The 18,055-nt window shown below is 44.0% G+C and overlaps 1 protein-coding gene across 2 annotated transcripts in view; it reads left to right on the top strand.

The window, feature by feature from the left end:
* BBX (BBX high mobility group box domain containing) overlaps positions 1–14,054 on the top strand; it is a 157,877-nt gene extending 143,823 nt beyond the window's left edge. For both annotated transcript variants that reach the window (XM_075336579.1, XM_075336578.1), the window contains 2 exons: positions 11,490–11,679; positions 12,046–14,054. In XM_075336579.1, the coding sequence (XP_075192694.1) occupies positions 11,490–11,679; positions 12,046–12,130 (275 nt within the window). In that variant the 3' untranslated portion in view covers positions 12,131–14,054. The remainder of the gene's footprint in view (positions 1–11,489; positions 11,680–12,045) is intronic.
* Positions 14,055–18,055: the final 4,001 nt, after the last annotated feature.

Below are 18,055 nucleotides of genomic sequence, written 5' to 3'. Positions count from 1 at the left end.
CGCACTAATGTTTATACCAATTGCTTGGCTGTTTTACATTATTATTGGTAAACATTGACACATTTATTCTCTTCCCATCTTGTTCATACTTACATATAATTGATTGTACAGATGAATGAGGCACCTTCAGGTATCTGGAAATTGCATCCAAGGATGAACCAGATTTGTGCAAGTCCACAATTCCCTTCCTGAGATCTTGGCTCATTTCTTTTCACTTTCCCAGGATGCTACACAAAGGAGCAGTGTGTTTCAGGTGTGCATTAAAATACATCCACAGGTGTGTGTCTAATTAACTTAGATGTTGCCGATCAATATTTGGATGCTCTCTCCCCCCCCCACACTAGCCGACGAAGAAAGGGATTTGTTGGATCGAGACATCCCGTTGGAAGAATTAGAGGAAACGCTTGGCCAGACACAAAATGAAAAAGCTCCGGGAACGGATGGCCTGCCTGGCGAGTTTTATAAAACCTATGCACCCTTACTGCTACCTAAACTACTTAAAGTATTTGAAGAGTCTGAAAGGCAGAGGGTCCTCCCGCCTTCTATGAGGGAAGCTTTAATAGTTTTAATATTTAAAAGATCTAGAGATCCCGGACTCGTACCGCCCAATCTCTCTACTACCAACAGATGTTAAATTACTGGCCAGGGTGCTCGCCAATAGGATGTCCCGAGTCATCTCATCTATTATACAGGATGATCAAACAGGATTTATTCCATGTAGAGCCACATCTATGAATCTTAGAAAATTATACTTAGGGATTCAACATAGTTCTGAGAAGCCAGGGGAAAGGGCAATTTTGTCCTTGGACGCCACTAAGGCATTCGATAGCCTAGAATGGGGGTATTTGTGGGCGGTACTTCGGAAAATGGGTTTTGAACACAGATTTATAAATTGGGTGAAGCTGCTATGTGACTTACCGTTGGCGAAGGTTAGGGCTAATGGCAGGGTCTCTGAGTCTTTTCCTCTTGGAAGAGGTACTAGACAGGGGTGCCCGCTCTCGCCCTTGCTATTTGCTACTGCAGTGGAGCCATTGGCAGTTGCAATACGGAAGTCCAGGGAGATAACGGAATTTAGGTGTGGAGCAGTGGAGCAGAAAATATCATTATATTCAGATGACCTACTTTTATATTTAGACAGGGTACATTCTTCGATTTTGCCGGCAATGGATATCATTCAAGAATTTGGGCGGAGGTCTGGCCTTCGGATTAATTGGTCCAAATCGGCTTTAATGCCTATAGACCCTCTCCCGGTGGATTTCTCGGACTTGCAGATGCCGGTTCCTGTGGTCTGAGAGTTTAACCCCTTCAGCCCCAGAGCACTTTCCGTTTTTGCGTTTTTGTTTTTTGCTCCCCTTCTTCCGAGAGCCGTAACTTTTTTTTTATTTTTCCGTCAATCTTGCCATATGAGGGCTTGTTTTTTGCAGGACAAATTGTACTTTTAAATTAAACCATAAGTTTTACCATATGGTGTACTGGAAAACAGCAAAAAAAATTCCAAAAAGTGTGATGGCACAATAGTTTTTGGGATGTTTTATTCACGGTGTTCACTATATGGTAAAACTGATGTGTGGGTATGATGCCTGAGGTCGGTGCGAGTTTGTAGACACCAAACATGTATAGGTTTACTTGTATCTAAGGGGTTAAAAAAAATCACAAGCTTGTCCAATAAAAGTGGCGTACGTTTTGTGCCATTTTTCCGAAACCCGTAGCGTTCACATTTTTTGGGATCTATGGCTCAGTGACGGCTTTTTTTTTGCGTCTCGAGCTGATGTTTCTAATGGTATCATTTTTGCGCAGATGCTACGTTTTGATCGCCTGTTATTGCATTTTACGTAAAACGTGCTGCGACCAAAAAACGTAATTTTGGCGTTTGGAATTTTTTTGCCACTACGCCGTTTACTGATCAGATTAATTGATTTTATATTTTGATAGGGCATTGAACGCAGTGATACCAAATATGTGTATATTTTTTTTTTTTTTATTTTTTAACCCTTTAGTTTTCAATGGGGTGAAAGGGGGGTGATTTGAACTTTTAGGTTTTTGGGTTTTTTTTTACTAGTCCCCCTAGGGGGCTATAGCGATCAGCAATCCGATCGCTCTGATCTATCTGCTGATCACAGCTATACAGCTGTAAACAGCAGATACGGTCACTTCCTGCTTCACTGGCCTCTGGGCCGAGTGAAAACGAAAGTGAAACGTCATAGCTGCAGGCGTCATCACGTGACCCTGTGCTACCATGGCAACCACCAAAAGTCATGTGTTCACTCACGTGACTTCCGGTGGGGGCGGCGGTAAGTGAAAATCTTCACAGCGTGTATATACATCTCGCTGCCAGACTTTGGCAGCGAGATGTAAGGGGTTAATGTTACGGGTGGAATGCGATTCTACTCGTAACATGCAGGCACACTTGTCAGCTGTTGAAAACAGCTGATATGTGCACTGATCACCGCACCCTGCCCGCGGCAGGGGGCGGGGCTTAACTGCACATGTTCCACGACGGATAGATCCATCAAAGGTCGTGAAGGGGTTAAGTATCTGGGAGTAACTGTTAGCCCAATTACAAAGGATTTCCAGGCCCTAAATCTGGAACCCCTGTTGCAGTGGTTCAGAGCAAAGGTACACACCTGGTGTTGCTTGCCGCTATCAAATATCGGTAGATTCAACTTAATCAAAATGGTAATGATGCCACAATTACTATATCTTATACATAACTCTCCAGTGTGGATACGTAGGGAATTTTTTTTGCAAAAATGAATACATTATTCCGGGAACTTATCTGGAAGAACAACAGGCTAGGATTCGACTGTAAGTGCTTTAGCGGGGAAAGGAGACTGGAGGACTGGCGGTACCAAATATATTATATATATATATATATATATATATATATATATAATATATATATGAACCGTAGGTAACATGTAATAGGTAACAACTCAAAAAATGCTGAAATCTTAGATTAAAGAGTCTTTACATTTGCCAAGTGTGAAAATACCCAAGAAACAGACGTGATTGAAATGTATAAACATTTTTATTTTCAATAAATTCATAGGGTATAACATAGAAAATGATCAAAAAGAAAGAAGTGATGAAGGGGAAGAAACCCCACGTGACCCAGGAAAGGATACCAGATCTCACAAGTGATCTGCACAAGTGCCTAGATAGGCAGCTAAATGCCCAAATGCAAGTGCAAAAGTTGCTAGCAAGGAGATAGGAAAAGTCTCAATGCATAGCCTAACAAGGCAGGATGGCTTACCCAGCTGGCAGATCACCAAAATTTAACCCAGGTATACACGTGGGGACCGGCGTCCCAACACGTGTTTCGCCTAGTGTGCTTCGTCGGGGGACAGGTAAAATAAGTGCACAGTAGGAGGATTATAAAGGGACCCTAATTGCCACTAAACCGCCCATTCAGCGGCGCATCATAGTGTTATTCTACGGGCCGCGCTGGAGAAGGAGCAGACGTCTGCAAAAAGCACATAGTAATCAAAAGAGTAAACATAGATAATCACATAGCGATACAAATACATAAATATGCAGTTGCTGCATGATTCCTTCATAAATCCAGACGTATAAAGCTCATTTACAGGGCATGATTGCCATAAAATTTCCGTTCATTCCTCAAGAAGGCCTGGAATGGGAGTGAAGTGGCGAAAAAGTAGCAATGGATCCATTTTAACTAAACAAATATAAAAACACACTGTTAAAATTGAGTCATAATAGGACCGCTACAAGTACAGCACGAACATACATAAAATTATATGGAAGAACAACTCAATACATTTGAATCTGCACAGTGGAAAGCCCTGGATATATATATATATATATAATTGCCTTATTCTGTCTGTCTGTCTGTCATGCTCCAAAATTGTGTCACGGTGACATTGTGTCACGGTGACATGTCCTTACGGTGACACAAAGCTGATTGGCCGCTGGGTTCGCCATGGCCCCGCCCCCCCACACGGATTGGCCTCTCGCCCCGGCTCTCTGCAGGCCCCGCCCCCCTCACGCAATGCACGCTTGCTCTGGCCCCGCACCCCGCACGCATTCCCCCAACTGACACGGAGCCACAGGTGAGTACACACTCTCACACACACACACACACACACACATCACACTCACTCATCACACTCACACACTCACAACATCCTGGGATATCGCTTGCTTCTCGGCCGCGATACTGTGCTGTGAGCTTTCAGGACCTGCCGGAGGATCACATGGCCAGAAGCATGTGGTATCTCCGGATGTTGTGAGTATGAGCGCGTATGTGCGATATCGTCAGTGTCTGTGTGTGTGAGTGGATGCGATCGGGTGTGTGTGAGTGGATGCGATCGGGTGTGTGTGAGTGGATGCGATCGGGTGTGTGTGAGTGGATGCGATCGGGTGTGTGTGAGTGGATGCGATCGGGTGTGTGAGTGTCGGCAGAGGAGCACGGCGTGCTGGAGGAGGCTGGGAGCAGAGAGGCTGATCTTGGGGAAGGCTGGGAGGGGGAGGCTGATGCTGGGGGAGACTGGGAGGGGAAGGCTGATGCTAAAGGAGGCTGGGAGGAAGGAGGCTGGGAGGAGAGAGGCTGATCCTGGGGAAGGCTGGGAAACGGAGGCTGATGCTGAGGGAGGCTGGAAGGAGAGAGGCTGATGCTGGGAGAGGCTGGAAGGAGAGAGGCTGAGGCTGGGAGGAGAGAGGCTGATGCTGGGGAAGGCTGATGCTGAGGGAGGCTGGGAGGGGAAAGCTGATGCTGGGGAAGGCTGGGAGGACGGAGGCTGGGAGGAGAGAGGCTGATCCTGGGGAAGGCTGGGAGAGGGAGGCTGATGCTGGGGGAAGGTTGGAAGGAGAGAGGCTGATGCTGGCGGAGGCTGAGGCTGGGAGGAGAGAGGCTGATCCTGGGGAAGGCTGGGAGAGGGAGCCTGATGCTGGGGGGAGGCTGCAAGGAGAGTGGCTGATGCTGGGGGAGGCTGGAAGAAGAGAGGCTGATGCTGGGGGAGGCTGGGAGGACAGAGGCTGATGCTGGGGAAGGCTGGGAGGAGAGAGGCTGATGCTGGGGACAGAGAGGAGAGGCTGATGCTGGGAGGAGAGAGGCTGATGCTGGGATGAGAGAGGCTGATGCTGGGAGGAGAGAGGCTGATGCTGGGGGAGGCTGGGAGGGGGAGGCTGATGCTGGGGGAGGCTGGGACGAGGGAGGCTGATGCTGGTGGAGGCTGATGCTTGGGGAGGCTGATGCTGGGGGAGGCTGGAAGGAAAGAGGCTGATGCTGGTGGAGGCTGATGCTTGGGGAGGCTGATGCTGGGGGAGACTGGGAGGGGAAGGCTGATGCTGAGGGAGGCTGGGAGGGGGAGGCTGGGAGGAAGGAGGCTGGGAGGAGAGAGGCTAATCCTCGGGAATGCTGGGAAGGGGAGGCTTATGCTGAGGGAGGCTGGAAGGAGAGAGGCTGATGCTGGGGGAGGCTGGAAGGAGAGAGGCTGAGGCTGGGACGAGAGAGGCTGATGCTGGGGAAGGCTGATGCTGAGGGAGGCTGGGAGGGGAAAGCTGATGCTGGGGAAGGCTGGGAGGACGGAGGCTGGGAGGAGAGAGGCTGATCCTGGGGAAGGCTGGGAGAGGGAGGCTGATGCTGGGGGAGGCTGGAAGGAGAGAGGCTGATGATGGCGGCGGGTTGATGCTGGGGGAGGCTGGAAGGAGAGAGGCTGATGCTGGTGGAGGGCAATTATATATATAGATTATTCAATCTGCTAACAAACATACACATTCTAGACTACCCGATGTGTTAGAATCGGGCCACTTTCTAGTATATATATAATTGCCTTATTCTGTCTGTCTGTCTGTCTGTCTGTCTGTCTGTCATGCTCCAAAATTGTGTCCTTACGGTGACACAAAGCTGATTGGCCGCTGGGCTCGCCATGGCCCCGCCCCCCCACACGGATTGGCCTCTCACCCCGGCTCTCTGCAGGCCCCGCCCCCCTCACGCAATGCACGCTCGCTCTGGCCCAACTGACACGGAGCTCCGACTCCCAGGTGAGTACACACACACACATTAGATCACACTCCCTCTCACACACACCTCACACATCACATCCACACACTCACAACATCCTGGGATATCGCTTGCTTCTACACCGGCTCCGTCACGATCCCAGCAGCGCCAGACATAACCTTGCGATGCTGGGATCTTGACGGAGCCCGTGAACGCTGGTAACCATTATACACATCGGGTAACTAAGGTCCCTTGGTTACCCGATGTGTATCATAGTTACCAGTGTACACTGGCTCCCGGTACACATGTGCAGGGAGCCGGCATTATACTCCTCTCCCCCCAGGACTACTCCTCCTATTACAGTCCTCCTATTATACTCCTCTCTGAGTATAATAGGAGAACTATTATAGCATGGGGGATGTAGCACGATGGGGGGTGCGCAGCATGGGGGATGTAGCACGATGGGGAGTGCGCAGCATGGGGGATGTAGCACGATGGGGAGTGCGCAGCATGGTGGATGTAGCACGATGGGGAGTGCGCAGCATGGGGGATGTAGCACGATGGGGAGTGCGCAGCATGGGGGATGTAGCACGATGGGGAGTGCGCAGCATGGGGGGATGTAGCACGATGGGGAGTGTGCAGCATGGGGGATGTAGCACGATGGGGGGTGCGCAGCATGGGGGATGGAGCATGATGGGGAGTGCGCAGCATGGAGGATGGAGCACGATGGGGAGTGCGCAGCATGGAGGATGGAGCACGATGGGGAGTGCGCAGCATGGGGGATGGAGCACGATGGGGGGTGCGCAGCATGGGGGATGGAGCACGATGGGGAATGCGCAGCATAGGGGATGGGGCATGATGGGGGGTGCGCAGCATGGGGGATGGAGCACGATGGGAGGTGCACACCTCCCCCCCAACACACACACACACACACACACACACACACACACACACACGGAACCACAAACACCGCCATACACAGACACCCACACACACAGACAACGCTGCACACACACAACACCCAACACACAAACACCGCGGCATACATAAATATACGCACATACCGCACAACACACACATTGCACAAAACATACCTCCCCCCAAAACACACCACACCCACACAAACTGCGCAACACACACACACACAACGCGACAGACACACAGCGCTCCACAAACAACGCAACACACATACAACACCGCTCTCACCCCCCGCCACACCCAGACAACACCCAGAACATGTACAGCGCCCTACACAAACACTTGGTAACTACACACAACATCATATATATATATATATATATATATATATATATATATATATATATATATATATATATATATATATATATATATATATATATATATATATATATATATATATATATATGCATCTCCTCCCAGATGCAACATCTTAGGGGTTGGGGCAAAGAAGGTGCGTATGATAATAGTGGTGATATAGTGACAGAGGGATCGGTATGGAAATATCCGGGTTGCCAGTTGGATGTAGGACAAAGGCAGATAAATGGGGCACGATATCCCACGTTGGCTATGATATTTAGGGTATGGGACAGAGGTAAGTTTCTTTTGAAGATAAATGGACCTACGGAGTTCTGGCCACTGTGGCGGAACCCGGATTTGCCAGAAATTAAAAAATTAGTGGGGCTCAGAGGATGGGAAGATAAAGGGATCCATTTAGTGTCACAAGTACTACAAAATAATATTCTTAAGAGTTTTGAGCAATTGAGAACAGAGTTTCACCTCCCGCATGTCTTCTTTTATCAATACTTACAGCTGAGGCACGCACTGGAAAGACAGAGGAGGACAAACTTGTTGACGGTGACACATAATCAAACATTACATATGCTACTTACATCTGAGTCCTCTAAAGGCCTTATTTCTGAACTATACAAAAAATTACTACCTGCCCATCTGGAGACATAACCACTGACTGTTAAAAGTAAATGGCAACGGGACGTTGGTCCCCTGACGGAAGACCAGTGGTCCGACATTCTAGAACAGGTCCCTAAACTGACGGTCTCTGAATGCCAAAGGCTTTCTCAAATATATCTCATCCACAGGGTATATAAAACTCCCAGCCTATTATTCAGGATGGGACTTAGACCAAATGCACAATGTATTAGGTGTGGACAGGATGATGCCAATTTGACAATTAACAATTTATGGGGTGCTTGTCTCCAGTAGCACAAGCCGGGCACAATGTACGGGGATGCAACAATTTATGGAGGTACAAGGTATAGACACTAAACTTTCATATTTGTAATTCTCCTGAAAAAAAAGTAAATAAGTAAATTATTTGACAGTTGTAGTATTTTACAATGGGGTCAATTTGAGGGTGTTTTTGCTGTTTTGGCACCTTGGGGGCGCTGTACATATCGTTCGCAAACTATTTTTAGCAAAATATGTGCTCTAAAAGCCAAAGAGTGGTCCTTCCTGCTCAGCCCTTCCGTATAGCCAAACAGTTTCTGATGACATGTAGGGCATCCCAGCTTTCGGGAGAAATTGTGAGATCCATTTTCAACTTTTAACCCTTGTGTAAATAATAAATTTGCAGCTAATAAAAAAAAATATAACATTTGAGTGGTAAAATTATTATTTCCATGTCCATTGATTAGAAAATTCTTTGAGGCACGTGTGTTCAAAATACTCACTAAAGTCCTAGATTAATTCCTTCCACAGTGACACTTCCAATATGGGGTCACTTGTGGGGATTTTACTGAACTGGCACATGAGGGTCTCGGCTAATGGTGGTCACAATCGGAATCCGCGTTCTAAATATCAAGTTGTGCTCCTTCCCATCTGAAACCCCGCTGTGTACTCAAATAGTAGTGTACAGCCACATATGGGGTTCTGCGACATTTGTAAAAATTGCATGACAAATGGTCATGTATTTTTTTTTTTTTTTTTTTTTTTTTTTTTATTTCTTCTGTCATCCTTTTGTGTGAATGAAAATTTGAGGCTAAAGTAAATTTTAGTTGAAAAACCCAACTTTTTTGCTTGTCCCAAAGTATTAAAATTCTGTGTAATTTGCGGGTTAAAAATACTCACCACACCAATAGATTAATTCATTATAGGGTTTAATTTGCCAAATGTGGTCAAATTTGGGTGTTTCTGCATTTTTGGCACCTCAGAGGCTCTGCAAATGCAACAAGTTGTCCAAATTTGTTTGCTTTCCGAGCCCTTCCATGTGCCCAAACATTATTTTTGACCATGTATGGGGTATCACTGTGTTTGGGAGAAATTGTGTAACAAATTATGGAATCCGTTTTCTCCTATTATCCATTGTCAAGTTTACAAATTTTGAGTTAAAAAATATTTTACCGGACGAAAATGTAACAATCATTTTCACATCCACATTTTAAAAAGTTTTGTGAAGCACCTATGGGTTAAAAATGCTCAACACATCCCTACATACATTTTTAAATGGGTCTATTTTCAAAAATGTGGTGACTAGTAGGGGTTTCTAATGTTTAGGTACCTTTTTAGGGGCTCTGCAAATGCGACATGGTGAACTCAATCTATTTCAACCAAATTTGTTTTCCACAATTCAAATATTGCTCTCTGTTCCAAGCCCACCCATTTATCCAAGCAGAACTTTTTGACTACATGTGGGGTATCACTGTGCTCATAAGAAAGTGGGCAACAAACTGTGGGATCCACTTTTTAGTGTTACCTCTTGTAAAAGTGCAAAATTCATTGCTAAAGCAACATTTTTGTGAATAATTAAAATTTTCAGTATGACGACCTAATATCAAATTCCGTGAAGTACCTGTGGGTTCAAAATGTCCACCCTACACTTGGCTAAAATCTTTTAGGGGTGTGGTTTCCAACATGGAGTCACTTGTGGTGGTTTCTAATGTAGGTAACTTAGGGGCCCTACAAACGCAACAAGGTGTCCGCAATCTATTTCAGCCAAATTTGTGTTCGAAAATTTAAATAACGCTACTTCCCTTCCAAGCCCTGCTGTGTGTCCAAACAGTTTCTGACCACATGTGGGGGTATCAGGATAACAAATTTTGGGGTCCATTTTATCATGCTATTTTTTTTTTTCTCAAACGTGAATAAATTGGGGATAAAGCAACATTTTTAGGTAAAATGTAGTAATTTTTTTTTATTCCACTTTGCATTAATTCCTGTGACGCACCTGAAGGGTTAATACGAGGGGCAGCTGATAAGTCTTTGGCTTTGCCGAGAACGAAACGAGATAGGATGATGAAACTTTACATTTATTCCACATACTCTACAATGATGTCAACACACTTCTTACATCGGTATACCAAGTTCTGTACACTTAACAAAAAGAAGGATTTCGGTTGTGCCTCAAACCAGGCATCCGTAGCAGCCATGACATTAGAAATGGTGTGAAATTTGGTACCCTTGAGGTGATTCTTCAGGTTTGGAAACAGATGATAGTCGGAGGGAGCTAGATCTGGTGAATAAGGTGGGTGGTCGACCAGCTTGAAGCCCAGTTTTGCCATGGTTGCTTGTGCAGTGTGAGCGGAGGCGTTGTCTTGCAGGAACAAGATTCCTTTAGACAGATTGCCGCACCTTTTGGCCTTCAGAGCTGCCTTCTATTGGTCCAAGAGTTCAATGTAATACCTTGCATTGATGGTGGAACCCTTTTGAAGGTAGTCCACTAGCAGCACGCCCTCCTTTTCCCAGAACACAGACGCCATCACCTTAGTGGCTGATTTTTTTTTTTTTGCACCCTGAACTTCTTTGGACAAAGAGAACCACTGTGCCGCCACTCTTTTGACTGCTCCTTGTTTTCAGGGTCATGCAAATAAATTCAGGTTTCATCCTGTGACTGCGTATTCATTAGCATGTTAGCACGCCCACAGGGGTTTACTAACATGCTTATGGGCCAACTGGCAAGGTAAACTAATGCCCAGGGGACTAGTCCCCTTGCTCATTAGCATACGGTAAAAGATCTTTAGAAATACTTTTTCTAAAGATCTCTTTATCTATGCTAGTGTATACAGGGACGGTTAGGTCATTGTACAGACTAGATATCCCACCCCCTTCCTTGTATCGCACATATAGATTTCAAAACCTGATCTTTTTGGATCTTAGTGCTACCCACTCTGGATTGAGCAGCATAGGCATGTTTGATTTTGAAGTTTTTGGAATGTGCAGGGACCCGACATCGGGAATTCCGCTGTAATATCCACTAATTATTTGAAAGTGCCATCATGCTGATGCAATTGATTAAGATATTGAACATGAGCTGCCTTCCAATTATCAAATCCTTTCAAGTACGCAAATTCCTGCAATCTCGCATTATCCCAGATAGGAGTATAATTTGTGATGTGGTCCACCCTGTGTGTGAGGTTAACTGTGTGGTACCTAGAGGATTTGCGATATTAGATTTCTTTTACCTCCACAAGAGTTAAAAGAAATCTAGACAATAAATAGTTAATGCGATAGCTATAAAAATATCATCTTCTAACGGAAATGTAACAACTGTAACTTTCACATTTATTTGTATGTGTTTTAATTTTATTTCCAGATGAAAAAAATCCTTCAAGTAGTTATCAAAGTAGTTGCAGCGTGGAGGAAACTTGCAGAGCAGAGCTGACAATCTCTGGGGAAGCGGATGATGACCAGAACTGCAGTATTACCCAAGACATACCTGCTGTGTCTGCTTTCTTTAGCCTAGCTGCTCTGGCGGAGGTAGCGGCAATGGAAAATGTTCACAGGTAAGATTTTTGTTAATCTGCTGCTTCGTGTTTAGAAAAATATTGATAAGACCTCATTCAGACGTCCATTTTATCACGTCCGTGTTGTAGTAAGTCATGCCATTTCTTTTTGCCCCTTCATTTTGACCAGTTCATTGGTAGTTCAGCCTTGTGTTTGAAGCACTGGATAATCTGTCAGACTAGTTGCTAGAGACACATGAAATGACAACCCAATGTCTGATTTTTAGACATGTTAATGTCTGATATCTCATAAAAAAGAAGGGAAGTTATGGCTTGGCAATGGTTACACAATACTGGGGTATTAGGATGACACAGCAAGGAACATGCTTGAAAACTATTCTAATCAGGCTGTCATTTTCTCTTCAGAAGTCCTAAATCTACTCATGCAAGAGATGGACAGAAGAAAGACATGTCCCAGGCCGCTGTGCTTATATCCTGTGCTGACCAATGAAGCTTCACTTTATGGCAAAACCTGACTCCATATTGAAATATAAGCCTTGAGCCTTACTTAGGAAGGCTACATTTATCCATTAAATGGAGGACGAAATAGGCAGATAAGAGTTTCACTTGAAGCCAAAAGCTTGGGTTTTGTCCTTTAAAGCTCAGCTTGTTCTTGGCCTAATAATGGAGGAAGACGGCGCTACGATCATGGTTGCTTTTTGCTGAGGCTAACTGTGGAATGAAGAGTGAAGGCGAAGAAGCCATCTGTGCTGTATCTCCGTAGAGAAGCGCCGTGACGTGTGATGCTAGTTTCATATTATAGTTACTAAAAAAAATGAAATACTGATGCACTGCACTAGATAATAGACATGCTTGGTCATTTTTGTAAATGAAGATTTACGTTCCAAAAATGGTTTATATAATAGTTTATGCTTACATTTATATTGAGACTGAGTGTAAAAGATGTTCCAGGAGGATATAATCCGTAGGCTCAGGTGTACCATTGTTAGGGTTGTTGTGTGTCTTGTCTGCGACCCTTGCCTTCTGCTCTTCTCTAGTTTTCTCTCGACTATAGACCCCGTTTCATATCCTCAGCTCACGCCATGTGCCATAAACACTGGCTCTAAATGCCACCTACTCCATGTCATCCTTAATGTACTGACATATTCTAATATATTGCTGAACACACACTGATATGCACACATTCAGTGATAAGCCTTAATAGATAGTCATTAGCCCTCTCTACATGCTTACAACTTTATTTTTCATTAAATACTAAAAATGAAGTGACCCTGTGTAAAATAGCATTTTTCTACCCAGCATAAACATACATGTAAGTATCAGTTGTTACTGGGGATGGAGTAACACAAGCATTATGTAAAATGGGCAGATTTCAGATAAAATAGTGGGATTTCAGTTTACATTTTGTTTGTGATTAAAGGGAATTTGTCAGCAGGTCTTTGCTGTGTAATCTGAGAGCAGAATGTTATAGGGACAGAGACCCTGATTTCAGCGATGTATTTATTGATTTTTTTTTTTTTCTTTCAATAAAATCAGTATTTTATTAGAAGGCGATTATCACTAGAGGACTAGGCCTCATGCCTCCTGGTCCAAGCCTGCTCTCACCACTGATTTAGCAGTTTTCTCTCAGTGAACAGTGTACACAGAAGGCTGGCATTCAGTGGTGTGGAAGGGGTTATACAAGGCTCAGTATTCTGAGCACTGCTAGATCTGCAGCAGAGGCAATTATGATTCTAAGTGATACATTGTAGGAGTCAGTCTCTCTCCCTACATCTTGCTACTGTCAGATTACATACCAAAAACCTGCTGATATATTTAATGCTTGTGTTTCACTTTATGCCTTCTACTTGAAAGCATATTGAAGCTGAGATGCTGTCTTTAACCCTTCGTAATAATTGATGACTATTTTGTGCACTGTTTATATTTGAAGGAATAAAGAGTTGTGGTGCGTTACGGAACTGCTATGCAATTTCAGCAGTAACGCTGTTAATGGATACTGTACTTTTAAAATGATGACCAGAGCATCCAGATCAGGGATTCCTATTACGCAGGTCACTCCAGGGAAGTAATACATTATCTATGCACTAGCACTGAGTGTGCACCTCATCATGATTAAGGGGAGCAGTATTTGTCCGTACTTTTGTGTCCTCCATTCCATCTACAAATTACTTTTTTAAAAGGCTTTAATGTAAGCAAAACAAATAATAAGGTGAGTTTTAGTTACAATTGAAAAAATAACCTAAAAATCCTTTCTTCTCCATGGTATATAGATGTCACATGTCGCTGTAAGGATTATGTTTGGCTGATCTTAGCATGATGACCATACCCAACCTCTTTGGGCTCGCAATGCCTTAGGGTATGTGCGCACGTTGCTTTTTACCTGCTTTTTTGCTGCTTTTTCTTCTGCGCTGTTTAATGCCAAAATGGATGTGTTCTTCTATTCAAGCAAAGTCTATGGAAATTTGGGTTTCTTGTTCACACTATGTTGTTCAAAATGCTGCCTTTTTGATGCAGAACTTTGGTCAAAAACTCAGCTTTTCAAAGAAGCAACATGTCAATTGTTTTTGCCATTTGGGTTTTGCACTGCAAAGCTGAGTTTTTGACCAAAGTTCGGCCACAAAAAGGCAGCATTTTGAACAACATAGTGTGAACAAGAAACCCAAATTCCCATAGACTTTGCTTGAATAGAAGAACACATCCATTTTGGCATTAAACAGCGCAGAAGAAAAAGCAGCAAAAAAGCAGGTAAAAAGCAACGTGCGCACATACCCTTACTGACTGCTTCAGTACTTAAAGATTGCTTGTGTACAGCTGCCCAAAGTGTGCCGTCGTCTGTTAGTATGTTGGTTTGGTAAACCTACCCACATGTTTTAGGGATTTATGTAAGCAGTACTAACCTAAACAAACAGTTTGGACATAACTAAAAACTGAGTGTTAGCTGACAGTGTCTGTATGATATCCACTACTCCCTTTACGTGCCCTTGCAGACCCCTATCCAGATTTCAGGCTGTCTTCATCTTCACATGGCCTTCCTCAGCGCCTGTTTACATGGTGCTTATGGTAGGCTGAAGGAGATTTGTGCTGTTTTCCTCTCTGTTTCTCTTGTATGTAATTCAAAGAGAGGTATATATGCAAGTTACTATTATACAAGTCTATATATCTCTGATTAAAAAGTCCAATTACATTTACCACTGCAAGAATGAAATCTCCAAAATGACGATATAAAAAATTAATATCAATTTATAATGTGAATGTCTTCCATTTTAAATAGAAAATGTCGCCACTCCTGATGTTACAGTTTTAGTAAATAATTGTATTCCCAATAATATAGCAATTGTAAATCATCTTTTCTTATAGCCATGTTATTCTTCCTATAAATGTATGACAAAGCTGAGAACCGGGGGATCTTATTTCTTTTGTTAATGGGGTGTGTCCCTGCATAGTCTGGTGTTGATGGGGTGTGTTCCTGCATAGTCTGGTGTTGGTCTCATGGATTGAACAGTGTGTAGCAACTTCACCCCATTGGTGACACCTAGCTGTCAATATATTCATAGATTTGTAAGAGGAATGGCACAATGCAGACTTATAAGAAAAGATGCTTAAGAACTGGTATATCATGTAGAAGACCATGATTTGCTGAAATAGAGATATAAAAGGTCCTTTTTCAAGAAGGCTTTTCCTGTGTTTTAATCACAGCGGTGTGCTGCTGTTAGCCAATGTTTTAAAGATTTTGGCCCCGTGCATATACTGTATCATGTACTTGACAGTAACAACTACAACAATATGAAACAAAAAAAAATAATCAGTTTTGTCTTTTCGTATAAAAAGTTGTTTCCATATGAGACTTAAGGCCCCGTCACACTAAGCAACATCGCTAGCAACATCGCTGCTAACGAACAACTTTTGTGACGTTGCTAGCGATGTTGCTGTGTGTGACATCCAGCAACAACCTGGCCCCTGCTGTGAGGTCGTTGGTTGTTGCTGAATGTCCTGGGCCATTTTTTAGTTGTTGCTGTCCCGCTGTGAAGCACAGATCACTGTGTGTGACAGCGAGACAGCAACAACTAAATGTGCAGGCAGCAGGAGCCGGCTTCTGCGGAGGCTGGTATCCACAGTAAACATCGGGTAACCAAGAAGCCCTGTCCTTGGTTACCCGATATTTACCTTCGATACCAGCCTCCCCCGCTCTCACTGTCAGTGCCGGCTCCTGCTCTGTGCACATGTAGCTAGCTGCAGGACACATCGGGTTAATTAACCCGATGTGTGCTGTAGCTAGGAGAGCAGGGAGCCAGCGCTAAGCAGTGTGCACTGCTCCCTGCTCTGTGCACATTTAGCTGCAGCATACATCGGGTAATTAACCCGATGTGTGCTGTAGCTAGGAGAGCAAGGAGCCAGCGCTCAGTGTGCGCTGCTCCCTGCTCTCTGCACGTGTAGCTCCGTGCGGTGGTAACCAAGGTAAATATCGGGTTGGTTACCGATATTTACCTTAGTTACCAAGCGCAGCATCTTCCACACGGCGCTGGGGGCTGGTCACTGGTTGCTGGTGAGCTCACCAGCAACTCGTGTAGCCACGCTCCAGCGATCCCTGCCACGTCAGGTTGCTGGTGGGATCGCTGGAGCGTCGCAGTGTGACATCTCACCAGCAACCTCCTAGCAACTTACCAGCGATCCCTATCGTTGTTGGGATCGCTGGTACGTTGCTTAGTGTGACTGTACCTTTATTTTCATTAAACCACAGCCTGCATATTATCAGTAAAGCCTTTTACTCCCCTGCTATCTTATTCCAGCAAGGTTTTGTCTTATTTTTACCTGCACAATACTCATCCCTTGAGCTTGGGGTAATGTTACAGCAATAAACATGTTTGCCTTTTTTCTAATATAGAAATTCTTAGCTTTACGTAGATCCTTGGTGTACTGGACCTCTGATCATGTAGTCAACAATTTGGCTCTCCGGCTTATGCTGCAGAAGGTTAGGTTTGGCTGGTCAATTTTTAGTAGTACCTCAAAAATACTTACGTGAAATGATCCTGAACTTAAATACTTTGGCTGCAGTTTCAGTCTAAAAATAATTTGTGACCCTTCTCTAAATAAGATCAGGACATCCCTGTCTCCATTGCACATTTCCAGCCTTTGATTACCAACAGCATTGATGAATTTGATGCAATGCCAATCTTTAGCAGAACTATTTAAGGTGGAATTACTGGTTTTGCTTGTGCAGCCAGTAAACTTTCAGTTGCAAAAGGTCATCAAGGTTCTTTCTGGGAAATGTATATCTGGCACAAGACAGAATATAATTCCGTGTTCCCCAGCCAATGACTCAGGTGCCTCCGTAAACTTCCTGCACTTGGGTGCCCAGCTATGTGCTGCATCAGATGTCATACTTTGTCTGTACAGTTGACTATAAATCATATGTCTTCAATTTGACTTCAAGATCGTATGACAGCCACTTGATACTTGGCAGGTAATACCAACATAGCATTGCCAGGGGGCGTTTTTTACAAAAAGTATTGTTTGTTTGCTTTACTGTTAATTTGTAACCAGTTTCATTGACAGTTATATATTAGAGTAGGGTTATTTCAATGCAGTCTTAATATGTCCAGTAGGGTTCCTATTGTTTCTTGTGTGGGTGTATCTTCCACAAGAAATTTAGAATTGACAACAAGAAACGGCAACAGAAAAATTAAGGAGTCTGGTTGTCAGCAACACTGAATTATAGAAGCCTTTCTTTCTAATGGCCCACTTATACGAGCTAACAATTGGCAAATGAGCGTTCGCAGGAACTCTCATTCTGGACTATAAGCTCATCTAAAAAGGCTGTCAATCACCTGATGAGCTACTAAAATGCTTGTTCGTGAGGTGCAATATTTTTTATGTCAGCATAAAAATCATCATTGCGGACAGCACAATGTCCTGTGTAAACAGGATGTGCTGCCGATAACATGATAGTCTATGCAAGGAATTGTCATCTTATTGATTTGTTTTATGCACATACAGTTTTCAACATCCTGTCTAAACAGGCCAGTAAACAAATGCCAATCAGCTTATCTATATAGATGACTGCTGGTCAATTAACTGCCTGGATTGCCTCATTTATAAGGGTCATTAAGAGCAGCTTCTAGTGTTATTTGCTGGCCTAGGCAACAAGACTACCTGCCCCCTTCTGCAACCATGTTTAAAGGGAATCTGTCAGTAGAATCAACCTTGTTAAGCAGTCTATATGGTCATGTAGGTCATAGTAAGCTGAGTCAAATTGTACCTTGATATCTGTGTTCCAATGTTATTTTAGAGAAATCCACATTTTTACTTAATATGTAAATGATCTGTTAAGAACAATGGTCTGAGCATAGAGATCTCTGAGAATCTGACTCAAGAGCTTATCTTAACTAAAGGGGGTCATTACCAGTGTGAGACGTGT

The sequence above is a fragment of the Anomaloglossus baeobatrachus genome, chromosome 2, assembly GCF_048569485.1.
Source record: "Anomaloglossus baeobatrachus isolate aAnoBae1 chromosome 2, aAnoBae1.hap1, whole genome shotgun sequence".
Taxonomy (NCBI): Eukaryota; Metazoa; Chordata; class Amphibia; order Anura; family Aromobatidae; genus Anomaloglossus; species Anomaloglossus baeobatrachus.
The sequence above is the reverse complement of the archived record's forward strand: the minus strand, read 5'-3'. Positions and strand labels throughout refer to the sequence as shown.